Source organism: Macrotis lagotis, chromosome 1 (genome assembly GCF_037893015.1).
Source record: "Macrotis lagotis isolate mMagLag1 chromosome 1, bilby.v1.9.chrom.fasta, whole genome shotgun sequence".
NCBI classification, from domain to species: domain Eukaryota; kingdom Metazoa; phylum Chordata; class Mammalia; order Peramelemorphia; family Peramelidae; genus Macrotis; species Macrotis lagotis.
In genome coordinates, this window is record NC_133658.1 from 545,601,149 (window position 1) to 545,620,984 (window position 19,836).

General features: G+C 36.3%; 1 protein-coding gene across 1 annotated transcript in view; it reads right to left on the reverse strand.

The window, feature by feature from the left end:
* Positions 1-19,836, reverse strand: part of TOMM70 (translocase of outer mitochondrial membrane 70) — a 38,347-nt gene that overhangs the window by 13,257 nt on the left and 5,254 nt on the right. Inside the window, exons 2-7 of the mRNA XM_074214323.1 lie at positions 7,957-8,130; positions 7,611-7,737; positions 7,187-7,296; positions 3,197-3,345; positions 2,230-2,437; positions 230-364 (exon numbers count right to left, since the gene is read on the reverse strand). Of these exons, the coding sequence (XP_074070424.1) occupies positions 230-364; positions 2,230-2,437; positions 3,197-3,345; positions 7,187-7,296; positions 7,611-7,737; positions 7,957-8,130 (903 nt within the window). The remainder of the gene's footprint in view (positions 1-229; positions 365-2,229; positions 2,438-3,196; positions 3,346-7,186; positions 7,297-7,610; positions 7,738-7,956; positions 8,131-19,836) is intronic.

Here is a 19,836-nt window from a genome sequence, read left to right on the forward strand (position 1 = left end):
ATGACAGGATTAAAGATTTGCTCTGGTTTAATAACTATAGGACTACATCTAGAACTCTTCTGACTTAAGGACTTGTTTTCATTGGCCTGAAGAGGAAAACACAGATAAGTATTCAAATGAAGGCATCATAAATTAAGATATTAGTAAAAAAAGGAGGGACTACAAAAACCTCTAAAAAATGTAGGATGATTTTCAAAAGTCAGAATATTAAGCAAAGAACCATGTTTACCTGTCCTCGATGATGGTAGACATCTGCATTCTGGGGATCAATATCGGCAGCCATGTTAAAATCCTGAGTAGAAAGCAAGGGCTGTTGTTGCTGCATATACATGCTACCTCTTTTGATGAGGGCATTTGCACGAAGCTGTGGATACAAACAAATGAAAGACTGAACAAATCTAGTGTTCTCAACACCATCCTTTCAACTCTGGGGGGACATTTCTTTGTCTTTCTTATGGCACTTATTACACTTTAAATTGTATCATAGCTGTTATTAAAGGGCAGTATGGGCCACTGGGGAGAGGACCAGCCTCAGACTCAGGAAGATCAAGGTTCTGATCAGTCACTGACCCTTCTAATGTCGTGGAAACATTTCAGCACTTTCTAAGTTTCAGATAATTTTCTCCTGGCAGTCTAGCTACTGGACTCTTCATCTCTCTCCATGATGATCACAGCAGCTCTAGTCCTTGAACGATAAACTCCTTGGTGACATGACTTCCAGTGCTTCATTCCCTCTTCCATAGCCCCAGTACTATTTCAGTCCCACCCCCCACCCCAGAGGGTCTTCTGTCTTCTGTAAGTGTGAATGTTGGTACTGATACTGTACTTCTATCTATAATCAGGAAATGAGAAATGGAGTATCTATCAATTCCTCAAAATCAGTTAGTCCTGAGAAATGTTATCCAGAGGGGGGGGGAAACTATGGAGTCTAAATGCAGAGTAAAGCATACTATGTTCACTTTTGTTGTTGTTGCTGTTTTTGCAAGGTAATGGGGTTAAGTGACCTGCCCAAGGTCACAGACATTATTAAGTGTGTAAGGCTAAATTTGAACTAGGTCCTCCTAACTCCAGGGTTGGTGCTCTATTCACTGACCTACCAAGCTCCCCCTTACATTCACTTTTTAAAGCTTATTTTTCCTTTTTTCCCCCAGTTTCTTCTTTCCCCTTACTTCTAACTCCTCTTTGACAACATAACCAATATGCAAATATGTTAAATATGAATGTACATGTACAACTTTTAAGAGACTGTTTGTTCCTATGGGAAGGGGGAAGGGAGGTTGGGAGAAAAATGTGCAAATGCTTGACTACTGAAAAACTACCATTGCATGTAACTAGAAAAATAAAATTACAATAGGGAAAAAACAAAATCAAGAGTTAGTGCTTTGGGTAATTAGTTAATTTGGTTAAAAAAAACCCCCAAACTAATTATCTCATCTTAACCTAGTCTTATTGGATAATTAGCATATAGACAAAAAAAAAAGCATTCATTTATGTGATGTTTTCTCCTAGAGAATTTACTGGTTGAATAGATCAGAAACTAGTGCTGATCAACATTTACAATAAATGTATGGTATAAGAAGCTTAAGTAAATTACCTAAGCTAGTCAGTAGTAAAGCTCTCATTTCTGGCTATTTAGTTGAAGTAACTTTTCTGCTTAAATACCCTAAAGTTACCGTTTTAAATTTTAAAAAACTCGAGTGCCTTTATGAGCATGTATCATTGTGTCATAAAGGTTAGCTAAGAAAACTGATACTTTCCTGTAATAAAATAGAAAACATTTCCTAGGAATATATCAATGATTTTGTTTTGTTTCATTCCATTCACTAAACACTACTGGAACATTTTACTGTCCTGAACAAAGAAATATCTTTAAAATTAATGTATATGGACGTTATACGAAGGGAACTAGGTAGTCCAGTGGGCTCATCTTCTTGGAAATCTGGCCTCAGACACTTAAAATTGTGTGGCCCTGGACAAGTCACTTAACCCTGATTGCCAAAGTTTCCTCAGTTGTAAAATGAGCTGGAAAAGGAAACAGCATATCAATCCACTGTCTCTGTAAGGAAAACCTCAAACAGACTCAAGAAGAGTCAGACTGACTGAAAAAAACTGAACATGGACACTATTTCAAAGCAACCTTTAAATAATTATTTCCCCTCCCACAACACTATGACATATCAAATAGGAAAAAAGAGAACAGAAAGGGGGGGGGAAATCAATTTTTTTTACCTTCACATTAGCATCTTCCATGCTGATAACCTGATCTAAATCTGGCTTAGCCGCATTGGAATTGCCAATAAGCAAGTAGAAGGTGGCTCGTAGCAACAATGCTTCTGCTGTATATTTACCTCGAGCATCTATTTCTTTTGTGCACTCACTTATGATCTTATCATAATTTTCTTCTTCCATATACTGCTTGGCCTTTAAATATCCAGAGCTGGAAATAAATGAAAATAGAAAGAACTATTCATTAACTGCATACCAAGTCTGGCCATAACATTGTGTTAGGGAAAAAAAAATAGCAACTTCCTCAAAATATAAACCTGGAAACAGATTATACTTGGACCAATGGGTCAAGTTACAAGGAGGAAGATTTTGGCACAATATGCTGTTTGTCCCAAACTCAGAACTTTTGGGATACCCTGAAAAAGGAAGACTAAATAATTAGAGCTGTCTCAAAATAGAATGAGTTGTTTTGTGTGGTTAGAAACATTTAAAGCAGATTTGTGGAAATGCATGAAAGAAATGCTTTATTAAACAGGTTAGACTATGTCCAAAGTTCTTCAATTACCAAAATTCTAAGTTAAATATATTTGTCATGAACCACTGTATTATGAATATATAGGGAAACTAAGAAATTTGAAAACTTAAAAACAAAATTGGTTTATAAATTTTATCTTCATCTTTTCAAATGTTCTTATTAACAGTGTAAACAACACTCCATCTTCAAGTATATATTATGATCCTACAAATGGATTTGCAGCCTAAGAAAATAACTGCATCCCTTGGACAAGCAAGGCAGATAGTCTCTGAGAAGATACCATAATCAAATACTACTTTTAAAATATCCCTGAATGTTCTTCCCCCCCCCCAAGAGTTCACAGGTATTGCTGCAAAAGGTACTAGAGTTTGATACTATTTGGAGGCTGAAGTAAGGATAAAAACAAAAATAAAAACCCATCCTGATCATACTTACTTTTCTCTTACTTCTAATGCTTCCCCTTCCTTGTCTTTATCTTCATCAGACTTCTCTCCTTTAAGCATAGGCTGAGAGATGATATCATCAGTGAAGGAACTAAAGTAAGATTTAATGAACTGTGGAGATGGCATCAGAGGCTCACGATTCTGCAAATTTAATTATACGATGAAATGTTAAAATAGAAAAAAATGCTAAAGCATTTACGTTTTCAGGATATAGGTTAAAAAATTAAATCTTTTTCAAATATATTTGTAGAATTGAGCTTAAATTCACATTAAAGCACATTCAAAGAGGTGTTTTGGTTTTATATTATGCTTCTTAGGAGTCTTTACTATGAAATATATATATATGTCTGAATTTAAAATATACCTTTTTCATTAATGCTTGTAGAAGACTAAGATGAAGAAAAATCTTATCTGAAGTAATCAAGTTATTCCTAGTCTTAGTGCTTCAGAAATTTGGCTAACTACACTCACTTCCACTATAGAAAGCAAAATTTATTTACTTCTGCCACTCCTGTTCATATTTGCCAATGATTCTTCCACATATAATTGACCCAAAAAGCTGAGCAGGGGCTGTTTTGGTGTTCCCCAAGGTGGTACATTGAACACAGCACACCCCAAGTCATAACTAAGACAGAAGTAAATCTGTAAGGATCACACTGATATAAAACAGAATTGTTAAAAAAAAAAGTTCCACATCAATGTCAGTTGTGGTTCTTATTAAATCTTACGAATGCCTGGTCAATGGGCCAGGTACTACACACTACGAACAAGATGATACTGACAAAAGTGATACATTCTATTTGGATGAGCAAACACATGGACACACATACAAAGGATATTCAAAGTAAATACAGAGTAACTGAAAGAGTTGGATGGGAGGAGCAGGAGGGAGGGCAGAAAGCAAGGATTCTAAGTGGCTGAAATAACCACTTCTGTCCTTCAGGATACAGGACTGTCTGTTAAAAGGCAGAGTTGCTATAGATAAACAATCACAATATGAGGTTGACAAGTTGAGGACAAACTAGAGGTGGTTACTATATTTCCCCATGTATAAGACGCATCCCTTTTCTGTAAAATTTGGGGTCTAAGGGGTGGCTGGGTGGCGTAATGAATAGAGCACCGGCCTTGGAGTCAGGAGTACCTGGGTTCAAACATGACCTCAGACACTTAATAATTACCTGTGTGGCCTTGAGCAAGCTACTTAACCCCATTGTCTTGGAAAATCTTAAAAACAAATTGGGGGTCTAAAAACTGGGAACATCTTAGTTGTAGATTTACTTTCCTGCTTTTTTTGCACTTGGTTTTGTGTTCATCGTTTCACATTTATTACCAGTATATTAGGTTACTTTTGCCACATTCTGCCCAGAAATGGCTCAGAAAAATTTTTGTAAAGGGCTGAATTCAAGTTCAAAGTTTGCAAAAGTCAATGGAAATAATGCTGCTGAACATCAGTGTGGTCCTTTTGCAACTGAGCAAACATTCCGAGACTGGCTATGGGAAGAAAACCCTCTGAATTCCTGGGCAGAGGAAGGCCGTGAAAGGCAAGTCAGCAAAATGGCCTGAGTTAGAGAAGTAATTGAAGAAATGGATTGAAAAACAAAGGACAAGTGGAATTCCTGTGTCCACAAAGATGGTTCAGCAGGAGGCAAGAAGAATTGCAGATGAAAAAATGGCTGATTTCAAACATGTGTACATATACACAACTTATCCAAAAGATATCTGAGAGCTATGAGCTTTTGAATTTCATGATGAATAACTTTATGTAAAACATTTTTTTTCAAATTTCAGGCCCCCAAATTAAGCATCTCAAACAAGGAGAATTGTGGTAACTTCAATAGAAAGTGGTGTCCTTAATGAAGTGAAAAGGAAAGACGGAGGGTTTAGACCAAAATCCAAGGAGGTTGTGAGCCTACAATGGTAAATGGCACACTCAGGAGAGTTACCAGGACTTGAGATATAAGAGTCATATACAGAGATAATTATGTCATGTCTAGAAGAGCTATATCACCCATGGAAAAAAAAAAAGAAAAAGAAGAGAGCTTAGAACACAGAAATGGTTGAGATACAAGTTGGGATGGGCTTTCAAAAAAAATGCAAGTCATTCTTTATTCTGTATTACTATCATTTTGTCCATCATTTTAAGTCTTGATGATCAAAACAATAATCAAACACTAAATTTGTTGACTTACAAGGTGTAAATGCTCACATTGAAAATTTAACAATCAACTCCAGTGGATCCCCCCACAATTAAGGGCTGGACATAATAATCCAGGTAAAGGAAATTGAAAAGGAAGTCAGGAGAATCAAAGACTGCAGAGAGTTGGCTGCAAATATTGAGGTAAACAAGGATAAAAAATTGTCATAACAATTCCAAAAGATTCTCCATGAAAAGTACTATCCCACCTCCAGAGAATGAACTGATGATCAGAATGCACACTATTTTTCACTTTATTTTTTTTGGTGGGGGGGGATTTTTCTTTTGGGAGTGTTAAGTTGGTTTCTTGTTTTCTTTAACAAAATGACAAATTTTTCACATAGCTTAATACACATACACACACACACACACCAACTTGCTTAACATCTCAAAGGGGGGACAGGAAGAAGGAAGAGTATGTGGAACTCAAAATTTAAAAATGATACAACTGTTTTTATATGTAATATGTAATGATAAAAGTAATTTAAAAAATTTTTCAAAATGCCACCAAATAAGGCAATTAAACTGAGTTGAGTAATGAGACCATTAAAAAGTTCAAGACAAGCTACCTGTTTCTCCCTCTCCTTGAAATTCTAATGAAGTCTAAAAAAGGCACTGGTGCTAAATGCCTAATGTTCTATAGGAAGTTAAGTTGTGTTGACAGGTTTCTCCAGTGGAATATCTATGAGCAGGGGCAGTTATGTGGCTCAGTGGATAGAGCACCAACCCTGGAATCAGGAGCACCTGAGTTCAAATCTGAACTCAGACACTTATTACCAAGTTGTGTGTCCTTGGACATTGCCTTGCCTATGAACACACAAAAAAATTCAATGTATATGACACAATTTAGTCCAAGAATTTATCCGAATTTTCAAGTAGCATGAAATTTTCAGATTTTTAAAAGTTTAATATTCTTTAAAAACAAAGATAAAATTAAAACAAAAAAAATTATTCCATGATTTTTTTCACTCAGTGCATCCCTAGCAATCCACAGATGTGGATGTTGTGTAAGTCTTGTCTAACTCTGTGACTGGAGTGGTTTTCCATTTCCTTCCAGAGGTCTTTTTACAGAGCAGAAAATGGAGGCAAACAGTTAAGTGACACATCCAGGTTCATACAGCTAGTTAAATTGATTGATGTCAAATTTGAATTCATGTTTTTCTAATTCCTGCCCAGGTACTCCATCCACTAGGCCATCTAACTTAACTTCCCTTATATATGTGGGTAAGGGAAATTTTAAAAAATAGAACAAGTTGTGGAGAAGCCAAGAATGAAAATAGTTTGCAATAAATGAAAGTGCTTTAAGATTAGTAAAGTATATTAATTCACTTGATTCTCAAAACCCTGGAATGCAGGTACTATTACTCTCATTTTAAAGATAAGGAAACTGAGGCACAGGGAGGTTAAAAGACTGTCAGGGTAAGTTAGTACTTATTTAGCTAATAAAATTCTGCAGCAAGATTTAAACTTCGTGCTGAGCTCTAATTACTTCATACCATTCACAGTTGCCTAACTGCAACCTATAAAAAAAAATCTATAAAACATGTTTCTTAAAAACTTTCATGCTTCAAACCTTAGAATCAATTTAGTTATAAAGCAGGGAACATCAAAACCACAGAAAGCCTCAAACTTCCAAGGTTAACAAACCTCAAAGCAGCTACACAGTTCAAAACTAATTCCAATGTAAGATTTATATTCCTGGCAGCACATCCCAAATTTAAGATGCAGAACTGAGTTTGTACTTCCAAATGTGCACTGAATAATCTCAGAATAAAAATAGTTGTTTACCTTGTATTTCTCTTTAGCTTTTTCTTTCCCAAGAAGTTTAAGAACCTTATCAGCTAAGAGCATGCTTTGTTGGTTCTGGAAGCCTTCTAAAATACAAACTGCTGTGACATCTTGGAACAGAGAGAAAAATAGGGAGCATTAAACCTTCATGACAACTGAAGTACAAGCATTAACTTCACAATGAAAAGAAAATTTAAAACAGCAATGTGAACTTTAATGTGTGGCCATTTACAATTGAGCACTCACAAGCCAATTAATTATATCATTTAGTTAAACAGGGAACAATAAAATCTTATGTATTTCTTTCTGAAGTACTCTAACCAGTATGATCAAATCCCTACATGCTGGGTCTCAACTATCAAATTAGAGGACAAGACTACTACTAAAAACTCTACAGTATTTTAATATAAAAAAATGCACTCACCTTCTAAACACTCTTTTTTATTGTCTAGTTTCTCATGTGCTTTTGCACGTCTAAAGAGAGCTTTCACATATCTGGGATTAAGCTCAACAGCTTTTGTACAATCTTGTGCCACCTCTTTCCACTTTTGCTGAAATTTAAAGCAAAAACATCATCCTAAAGCAATAAACTTGACAAAGTGCCAATCTTGATTCCATCAAGTGACAACATCATCAACAACAACCCCCCCCAAAACCTACTGTAAATATATTAAACTGGAAATAACTCTCAAAGGATAGCAGTAAATTGAAATTACAGTTTAGCAGATTGATACAATAGCATAAATTAATAGAAAACATCTAGGACATACCAATTGTTCAAATGCAGCAGCTCTGTTTTGATAAAAAGTAGAAAGGTCAGCTTTTTTCTCCGTAGGGCATAAACTGATGGCCTCTGTATAGCACTGAATGGCTTGCTCATATTTTCCAGCTTTAAAATACTTATTACCTTTGTTCTTTGCTGCTTGGGCTCTATCAAGAGGGCTCTGAAAAGGAACCGGAGAAGCAGACTCAGATTCAAAGTAACTAATAATAAGGTTTTAAAAGACCTGTAGATGTATTCCATGGAAACAATGTAAAAGACTAACAGACAGCCTTCTGTGGGAGGAGGGAAGCAAGAATAGGGGGAAAATAAAAATAAGATAATGGTTCTATGCCCTAACCTACCCCTTAAGTATTCACATATCAATGAGCAAAATTTTAAAAATCTCCAAATTAGTTCAAAATATGAAAAAGTAATCATAATAAAATCAATCTAGAAATAAAATGCTATTATTTCAGAAACAGAAAAGTATTCAGAAGCCTGGAAGGGTTATATGGCTTGTTCAATTATATACTGACAGAATCAAGACATTACTTATTAAATGCATTAATACTTGATAAAAAGTACTATTAAAAGAAAAACAATAATTAAAAAAAACTTTAGCCTGGTTAGACTATCAAGAGATTAGAGAACCTTTCATCAATCAAACTACAGTCAATGAGACCATTTGAAAATACATTTGTTCCTTTATTCTATGCTAGAATATCTCCAATAAAGGAGATGCAGACACTTCCAGTGTGACAGACAGAACTTCCAAAAGACAAACAAAAAACCAGGTGAACAAAAGAGGCTTTCTAGATTCCAGCTAAAAAAGCCCAAAACTACTATTTCAACCAAGCTAGTGAAACACTGCAAAAAACCATTTAGTAAGTATTATATTTAATTTTTCTTGGCAAGAGGTGACCAGTTGGAAGATGTAAGACACTTTAGGTTGCATTCCTATGGGTAGTCAGAAAAAAGTTTTACAGACTGTTGTCTTTTATATCTTCTAATCCTACCAAAGAGGATTGAAAATCTTTCCATGAATTGTCATCTTACAATACATTAATTCACCTATTTATTCAGCAGATGAATATCTCCCTAGTTGGTACAAGCTGTATATTTATAGCTATTTTAATGAGAAAATTATATTTAATCAGGGTCCAATTTAAGCTTTCTACATTTAATACATTTCAAATTCCCACTTCTATTTCATATGTGAATTGCTAGTACTGCAGTGTGCTAAATGGAATTAAATCTAAACTCTGCTATTCATGATTTATGTGACTTCTCTTCAGTTTTCTGATCTGAAAAGGATGAGGCAGCTGACCTTTAATACCTCCCATGAGACTATGAATTCCAACTATAGTTTGAGATAAGAGGGGGGAAAATCAAGTTTTGCAGCATGCTGTGTAAATAAAAGTTTATAGAAGTATGACCGCAATCAAAACAACAGAAACCATAAGTAAATACTATTTAAAAGTGGAAGTCTGTTTCTTGCACTGTACTAAATTTAATATAAGTATGGGCGTAATAATTAAATTATTAATTTTTCACTTTGCTATTGAAGATAGATTACTTTAGTCAAAAATATAATTTCTGGGTGCTTCAAGTGTTCAGTATCAATTTATGATACCAAAACAAATTGAAAAATTCATTCATAAAGTTCTAAAACAGTAGTTAATCCTTATTTAATAGGGCTCAAAATGGCACAGAAATCAGACTTTCCAAAATCCAAGTGAGGGCCCTCTTTCCATAAAAAAAAAACCAACCTGTTTTCCAACACTATTTTCCCATGAACCGAACTTGTAAATAAATGGCACAGCATACCCGAACTCTGTTCCAATAAAAAAAAATAGTGCTAATCCCTTTAAAGACTGGTTGATTTAGGGCAGCTAGGTGGCGCAATGGATAGAGCACTGGCCCTGGAGTCAGGAAGTATCTGGGTTCAAATCCAGACTCAGACACTTAATAATTACCTAGCTGTGTGGCCTTGGGCAAGCCACATAACCCCATTGCCTAGCATAAACTAAAAGAATGGTTGATTTTATTTTTAGGTTTTTTGTAAGGCAAATAGGGTTAAGTGGCTTGCCCAAGGCCACACAGCTAGGTAATTATTAAGTGTCTGAGCCTGGATTTGAACCCAGATACTTCCTGACTCCAGGGCCAGTGCTCTATCCACTGCGCCACCTAGCCGCCCCAAGAATGGTTGATTTAAATGATACAAGATGTCACAGGCAAGTTGGCACTATTGCAGGATTGATTATTCCTACATCATCTCTATCATTCTCTTTTCAACTATTTCTACTATTTCTCTATTGCTTGGTAAAGGTCCTCACTATTATCTACCTGAATATGCCAAAGCACTGAATCTTCTGAACTCCCATAAATCACCACCCTATCCCAAAATCTGGCTAATCCCAATACATGGGAGACTGGGCATGGCACTTTTCAGTTCAAAACACATCAGTAATTCTTTTTTTGAGTAAAATTCACGTTCCTTTGCATGGTACAAGATACTCCAGGGATTTGGCAATATCTCATCTTTCCAATATTTTGTTAAAATGATTCCTCTAGGGGCGGTTTGTGAATAAGGGAAAATTATTTTACATTTGGGAAATTGCACTCCAACTCACAATAAGAGGGAAATATCTCCTAATATATATATATATATATATATATATATATGCACACACACATATATATGTATATATATAAAATATATATAAATGAATAATTTAAATCAATAGGCTACCTATGGAACACTATATGCTGTTTGGACAAGAGTCATAAAAAAATATGAAAGGGTTATAACCCAGGAAATATATGATTGGAAAAGGTAAATTATTCATCATCTAAGAATAAGAAATAACTAGCCAATGAATAGCTGGAACACTAAATTAGTACCTATGGATTGTTAAAAGACCAAAAAAGAAAGTGGACAAATGGAAAGGATGCCAAGAATCATAGCCTACAAGAGAAGCTGCACAAATGGAAATAATTATCTTTAGCAATGAGACGGCAAGAAGTAATGAAGTTTCAGGAACTTTGATAGGTGGTTCATGTGATACAAAGAGGAATAAAGGCAATTCTTATCTTCAAGTAGTTTATTATCTAAAACGTATTTCTCCACGTATCCTTTAAAAAAAACTTTATAGCATTTTCTAATGAGATGTTGGATATATGATATGGGCTTATGCAAAAGAATGAGACAAACCACAAAAACTGTAAATTCAGTTTCCAATGACTGTAAGTTTTTATTTTGTTTAGCTTCTAAATATTGAGCTAGATGATTAAATAAAAATTACAAAGAAAACAGGAGGTGTTCCCATTTTCCTTAAGTAAATTTTCAATGTTCCCTCAGTCTTTAAATATAAATGAGGTTTTAAAAAAAAGCTAGGTACCAATTCGTTTATGTAGATGGAAATTTTATACTTTAGTTGTCTACACTTTGGTTTCAATATGGATGATTAAAATGGCTAAAGTTTATGATATATCAAAGGAAGAGGGGGAAAGTTTACCTAAAACATAATAATGTGCTTGAATTGGGGTTAATAACAAAAACTACCTGGAAGTTTCAATTTTACTTAAATTAGATTCAGTTATTCTCACCTGCTTTCAATTTTTCTCCACAAGGTTCTTTAAATCAGGGGGGGGTGGCAAAAGAATAAAACAGCAATTCTCAACCCCCCCCTTTTCTAATTATATTCTTTCTTTTATGCTAACCATATCCTTATCTACAACCCTATATCAATCTCTCCAATTCCACCAGCTTGTCATTTTTTATCTTAATGTTAGAGATTAAAAAAAAATGCATTCATTCCCATTAGGAAAATCAAAATCTGTCCATTCTCCCAAATTTCCTACATTCTGATTAATAATCAAGTCTTTTTTAGCTCTTTCTTTACCCCAGTCAGTTGGGTTACTAATCCTGTTAATTCTAACCTCTACAACATCCTGTCAATCAACAGAAATAAGTATTTTAATTTTAATAATTTTAGTAATAAATATTTTAAATGCCAGACTTTGAGCTAGTCTTGGAATATAAAATAAACAATAAATAAATATAAAATAAATCATGCTTTCTTGAGGATTACATACCTCAGGATACATAGAAAATACAGTACAAGTACAAAAAGCTAAATTAGGTAGAGCAAGTATGCCTTTGAAGGGTATCACAAGTCTTCCTGTAGATGGTGGTATTTGATGTGTATCTGGAAAGAACTGAAGGATTCTATGAGATAGACGTGAAAAGGATATTTTGAACTAAGGGGAGCTCACCTTAGAGCAGAAAATGTAAAGTTGGAAAAGAGAGATATAATAACCATTATGAATGAATAAACATTTATTCTACTAAGCCCGGAAGATATTAACAGAAACTCAGGCAGTTTTTGCCCTCAAGAAATATGTATTCTACTTGGAGAGACCAGATTCAAAGGGAGTGGCAGCCCAGTAAGAACACTGATTGAGCAGAGGCAAAGGAGAAGAGATTGCATGTAAATGCGCATGGCTCATAACTGATTTGATAATAGGTCATGGTTCCAGAAAGTGAGAAATACAGCTGTACCAGGAGGAAGGCTGGAGGATAAGAAGTCAAGTTAAGTATGACTAATGGAGTAATCCAAAATAAAGGATACTGAAAAGGCAGGTTAGGACCAGGTAGTGATTCCTTTAAACTCCCCAAATTTAAACACTTGTACAAAAATATTCATAGCAGTTCTGTTTATAGTAGCAAAGAATTGGAAATCAAGGGAATATCAATTGGGGAGCGGCTGAACAAATTGTGGTATATGTATGTTATGGAACACTATTGTTCTACTAGCAACTAAGAGGGACGGGATTTTGAAGAAGCCTGGAAAGACCTGCATGAACGGATGCTGAATGAGATGAGCAGAACATTGTACACTCTAACAGCAACAGGGGGGTGATGATCAACCTTAATGGACTTCCATCAGTGCAAAAATCAGGGTATCTTCAATGAAGAATGCCATCTGTATCCAGAGAAAAAACTGTGGAGTTTAAACAAAGATCAAAAACTACCACCTCCAATTTAAAAAAAAAAGTTGTCTTTGTACTACATAATTTTGCTATCTCTAATATTTTATTTTTTCCTCAAGGATATGATTTTTCTCTCAACACATTCAATTTTGATTAATGTATATCATGGAAACGATGTAAAGACTGCCTTTTGTGTGTGTATATGGGAGGGGAGATTGTAAAATTCAAAACCTTAAAAAAATGATAGGTAGAAATAAAAATATTTAGAAATAAAATATTTAATAAAAATAAAGTTCCTGAATTTATATTTAATCCTTGAACAAGGGTTCTTAACCATATTTCTTTAAAATAATAGAAGCACTGATAACTTTATTTCAATACAATTGTTTCCTCTGTTGGTCCTTTCTGTTTTATATTTTATTTTATGCACTTAAAAACATTCTGAGAAGAGAGCTCAGTTCAAAACAGGCCTCAGACACTTAATTACCTAACTGTGTGACCTTGAGCAAGTTACTTAACCCCAGTGCCTTGCAAAAAGCCCCAAAATAATTAGATAGTAATCAACAGCAATTAAGGATGAAAGGCAGTGGATGTAGAATTTTTTTCTAGGAGTTTGGATGAGAAGGGGAAAGAGGTAAAAGGATGTTGAGAGGATATGGTTCTAGTAGAGATTTGTTTAAGAATGAATGAGAGGGCGGAGCCAAGATGGTGACAGGAGAAGAGTCTCTTAGGTGCTCTCTCTCAAAACTTATAAACTAAGGACTCTAAATTTTGGAGAGACAGAACCCACAGAAAAATCCAGTGAGGCAGTTCTTCAGCCCAAGGTAACCTGGAAAATAGCGGAAAGGCTCGGCTCCACAGGGTTAGAGGGGTGACCTCCAGAGTGAAGGAACTTCAGCCTCCCGGAGGCAGCCCCAAGGTGCTGGGAGCCACAGCTCATGGCAGCGTGGGGAGTTTCCTGACCAACACCCTGGGGAGCACCGGGCACAACTTGGAAGATCACCAGGGGGCCCTCTGGCAGAGCAAGTGCTGAAGCCCAGACCTCAGGGCACTCAGCAAGCAGCCTGGCAGAGGCAGCCCAGATCCAGGAAGCAGAAGCCCCCAGGCAACTCAGCCTTGAGTACTCAGTCTAGGTAGGGGAGTAGAGAGACTTCCCCAGTCTGTCCTCTGTCCTCTGTCTCTGGGGCTCTGACCACATTCAGATCCTGATTGCAGTCTAGACCACCCATAGAACAGCAGGGACCCCCCATCTAAGCTCCATGGCAGAGGGGTGCACTTGTGGTAATTCACAGACCAGGAGGGAGGACAGACCTCCAAACACTGAAATCCTTTGGGGGCGGGGGATCCCAATAATACTCAAAAGCTCAGGAAGTACCCCAAGACCAAACACAGACTGGGGAAATGAGTAAACAGAGAAAAATGAGGAACACCATTGAGAAATACTTTGTCTATGATCCCAAGAAGGACCAAAATATTCAGTCAGAAGATGAGGAAATCCAAGTTCCTGCATCTAAAGACTCCAAGAAAGATGGAAATTGGGATCAGGCTATGACAGAGCACAAAAAAGACTTTGAAAATCAAGTGAGGGAGATAGAAGAAAAATTGGGAAAAGAAATGAGAGAGATGCAAGAAAAACATGAAAATGAAGTCAGCAGCTTAGTCAAGGGGAACCAAAAAAATACTGAAGAAAAATAGCATGTTAAAAACTAGCTTGGGCCAAATGGATAAAACAGTCCAAAAAGTTATTGAGGAAAAGAATGCTTTAAAAAGCAGAATTGGCCAGATGGAAAAAGAGATAAGAAAACTCTGAGGAAAACAAATCCTTCAGATCTAGAATGGAGCTCAAGGAAGCTGCTGACTTTATGAGAAGTCAGGACATGATACTTCAAAACCAAAAGAATGAAAAACTAGAAGAAAATGTGAAACATCTCATTGAAAAAAACTGATATGGAAAACAGATTCAGGAAAGATAATTTAAAAAATAGGATACCTGCAAGTCATGATCAGGAAAAGAGCCTTGACATCATTTTAATAGAATTCCTACAGGAAAATTGCCCAGATATCCTAGAAGCAGAGGGCAAAATAGAAATTGAGAGAATCCACCAATCTCTCCAGGAAAGAGATCCAAAAAAATAAAAACAACCCCCAGGAATATTACAGCCAAGTTCCAGAACTCCCAAGTCAAAGAGAAAATATTAAAAACAGCCAGAAGGACACAATTCAAATATCATAGAGCTGCAGTCAGGATCACACAGGACTTATCAGCAACTACATTAAAGGCTCGTAAGGCTTAGAATGTAATATTCAGGAAGACAAAAGAGCTCGGAATGCAACTACCCAGCAAAATTGAATATCCTCTTCCAGGGAAGATGGATTTTCAGTGAACCAGGGGAATTTCAAATGTTCCTTTTGGAATGGCCAGAGCTGAACAGAAGGTTTGATCTTCAAATACAGGACTCAGGTGAAGCATAGAGATTGGAGAAGGGGAAAACATGAGGGACTTAATGATGATGAACTACATGTATTCCGGCATAGAAAAATGATACTGATAATACTCATATGAACCTTCTCAGTTAACAGAGCAAGTAGAAGGAACTTTATGGATGAAACACAGGAGAGAGTTGAGTTTGAAGATATAATATATTGTAAAAATGGAGTCAAGAGCTAAAAGGGAAATATAAAAGGAGTAAGAGAAAGAAGAGGTAGAATAGGCCAAAATATTTCATAGAATAAGATTTTTTATTACAATGAGTCATTGCAATGATATGGAAGGGGGGAAGGTGAGGGGGAATGAGGAAACCTTCGCTTTCATCAGAGAGGAAACAGCATATACAACTCAATGGGGTATAGACATCTAGAATAAGGAGAAGAAGAAGAACGGGGAATGGGAGGGGGTGTGAGTGACAGAGGAGAGGGAGAGAGTGTTCAGATAAAACATTTTCTTTTTTACTTCTTGCAAGGGGCTGGGATTGGATGGCCTGTCTGGGACCACGGGGCCGGGTGGTTGCTGGGCCACAGGGGTGGTATGTGGGCTTGGGGCCTCTTGGCCCCAAGGCCAGTGATTAGTCTGCTGCGCCATTCAGCTACCCTACAGCACATTTAAGAAGAGAAACAGAGTGAAAGGAGAGAGAAAATATAGTGTATGGTAGTGAGGAAGTTCAAATGGAGGGAATTGTGATCAGCAATGGTAACAGTGGAAAAGTATGGAAGTAGCTTTTGTGATGGACTTATCCTAAAGAATGCAATACACCTGTGACAGAGCTGGTGGCATTAGAACAGACTGAAACACATTTTATTATTTTTATTTTTGTTATTTTTTGGGGGGGATTTGTGGGGTGGATGGGGCTGGGTGGCTTGCCTGGGGCTGCACAGCTGGGTGAGTGTTGGGTGTCTGAAGCCAGATTTGGACCTGGGTACTCCTGACTCCAGGGCCGGTGCTCTGTCCGCTGCACCACCTGGCCACCCCTACTATTATCATCATCATCATCACCATTTTATTTTATTTTTTTGGTTTTTACAGGGCAGTGAGGTTGGGGTGGTTTGCCCAGGGTCACACAGCTGGGTGATTATTGGTTGTCTAGGGCCAGATTTGGGCTCGGGTGCTCCTGACTCCAGGGCCAGTGCTCTGTTCAATGTGCCACTTAGCTGCCCCTATTATTATTATTTTAATTTTTCCTCTTTATTGCTCATGATGGTCTATATTTTTTTGGGGGGAGGGATATTATGTTTACTCTTAAACAAGAATATTTAATACTGTGTAAAAAACATCATTTGTATAAAAATAAAGTAAATTTAAATTAAAAAAAGAAAGCAAAAAAAAAATAGGGGACAGCTAGATGGCACAGTGGATAGAGCACTGGCCCTGCCATCAGGAAGACCTGAGTTCAAATCTGGTCTCTGACACTTAATAATGTCACTTAACCCCATTGCCTTAAATAAATAAAATTAAATAAAAAAATAAGGGAGAATAGAACATGTTTGTGGAGGGCAATCTGTTGGAAAACCTGAGAGAAGACAGAATGGAGAAACTTTGATCTTGGTCAGGCAGGATGCTACTTCAGTTGATTTCTGGATGGGACACTTTTTAGATTTTATGCTAAGAAATTACATAGATGAAACATTAACATTTATAAAAATATTAGGGAAAGTTTATCTTCTGTATTTTTGCAAGCCTTCCATCTACTAATTAAACTGTCAAAAAAACATTAGAAAATTATCATGCATTTATTACATTACTATTTAGAAAAAAAGTAAAACATATACTTTCCAGGTGGCATTCTATTATGAAGGCACATACTGGATTACCAACAAATTTGTTTAATCATAACTGCCTGTTGTATGCAAAGCATTTCACTTAGTCCCATGGAATTCATGACCCATTTTCAGCAGGAAGCAGCTTTAGAAGAAGAGATCTCCATCCCAATTTCCAAATGGATTTGATTCAGAATTGAGTGGGGTATGAAGAAGAAATATTAAGAAAAATATTATCTCACCTGGCACACATGTGTCAAGTGCTTGATTTTCATCCCATTGTTATCTAGATAAATAGCCATTGTGGGCCAAAGACCTTACTGGAAAATGAAAGGCCTAAATTTCTTCCCCAAATACATCCTAGGGCTAATCCCAAGTAAAATGAGTACAGATATAAGAGAATTCCTTAATCCCTTTCTCAAAACTCCACCAAGAGTAAACAAAACACATGTTCTTTTTCCTTAAAAGACCTGACATTTCCTCCTAGTTTTCCTAGACTTCTTTAAAAGATCTAGCCCACATATTCCTGGAACTCTAGGCCTTCAAGGTTCTTATCAAATGCAAAAGTTTCCATAGGTGCTAAGGTGAAGGCTATAAGCTGCAAAGATGTACAATGTTTGGCATAGGCACAGTAGCAAACCACTAAGAGCATCAGACCTTATCTTTCCTTTTTTATTTGAGATAGCAATCCAGATCCCTCCCCCCCCTTTTAAATAAGCACAAAAAAACCCAAAAGGAAGCACAAACAAGCAATTGTGAAAACAATATGTATAATTTTTTTAAGCCAAGAGATATGAGATGGATATTAACATTTCATACAGAAGACTCTTTGTATTATAGAAATATTTTGGAGTTGTTTTAAGTTCAGAATTTTAAAAGATATTTTAAGACTTTTTTTAAAGTGCCTGCCAATATCTAGGCACTGTATTAGGTGCTGGGAATTTGGGAAAAAAAAAAAGAATTGCGACCTGTCAAATCTTTACAACTATATTCCTAGTCAAAAGTTGATTTTTGTGAGGTGGTGATTTTGTGAGATATTGAAAGGAATGGAATGTATCCTTCTTTAGTCTTGGAAAGGAATACTTATGATACTTAAACTTAATGGTAAATCCCAGAGAATAAAACCTCATGTCTAACCTTTATTTTCTGTCATTTTATTTTTAACCCTGTATTTTAAGGTTTATAGGGTTTTTGGGGGGTTTTTTCTTTTGTTTTGCAAGGCAAATGGGGTTAAAGTGGCTTGCCCAAGGCCACACAAGCTAGGTTATTATTATTATGTGTCTCAGGCTGGATTTGAACTCAGGTACTCTTGACTCCAGGGCTGGTGCTCTATCCACTGCCTCACCTAGCAGCCCCAGGGAAGACCTCTTAATGATGGCTAAGCCTAGAAGGGTGCAAGGGGTTACAAGCAGAAGCAAGAGAAACCTACCAGTAATATAAAGGGAAGGGGGGAGGGGAGGCTATAAAAAGTACAGAGATAGATTTAATGTCACGTATAGGGGGATTGAAAATAGTCCAAAATGGTTTGAATTGAGATGTTTAAATGCTAAAGAAGTTTTGCAACCTAAAGATCATTAGTGAACTTGGGAGAGTGACATGAGTAAACCTGTACTTTGGGATTCTAATTTTCGCATTTCAAATGCTTATTTTGGCAATGGCATGTAAGAGGTAGATTATTGCAATAATTCAGGTGTGAAATATTGAGAAACTTGGGCAATAAGCTAATGCAATTCATTTTACTCATGGTGCAATGAATATTGTACAGGGTACATTTAGGTCAGTTTACCAAAGTCATGTTTTTTATTAAAGAACTTCAAACTTCACTCCCCAAACCACAATTTTTCCTTCTCCCAAACTCTACCCAAGATAGGCTAACCACTAAATTCTGTTGTAGGATACTAACATTTTTACATTGCTTGGGGTCACTTACTGCAATTCAAAGTCAAGTAGCCTTTAAAAAGGAAGGCTCTACCTCTAGATAGTAAAATTTGTATAAGATGGTCCAAACAGTTTAGGGAACATAAAGCCTTTCAGTAGTTTCAACCAATGCCATTTGTCTTTTATTTCAAGTTTTACAATTCCCAAAATAAGTAACTGCTCCAATTTACCCACACATGGAAAAATTTAAGACTTGATGGATTAGGAACCTAAAACTCCTTTAGTTCCCAGTTATTTATAAAACTAGGATCATGGATTCTGTACTGCATGATTAAAAAAGGAGGGATATTCTTTGATCCAGTAATACCACTACTGGGTCTATACCTTCAAGAGATCATGAAAAAGGATGAAAACATCACCTGCACAAAACTATTCATAGCAGCTCTATTTGTGGTAGCAAAGAATTGGAAATTGAGTGAATGTCCATCAATTGGAGAATGGCTGAACAAATTGTAAAATAAGTACATTATGGAACACTAGTGTTCTATTAGAAACCAGGAAGAATGGGAATTCAGAGAAGCCTGGAAGGATCTGCATGAACTGATCCTGAGTGAGATGAGCAGAACCAGAAGAACATTGTACACCATAACAGCAACATGAGTTAATGAGCCATCTTAATGGATTTGCTCATTTCATAGGTGCAACAATCAGGGACAATTTTGGGGGTACCTGTGATAGAGAATACCATCTGTATCCAAAGAAG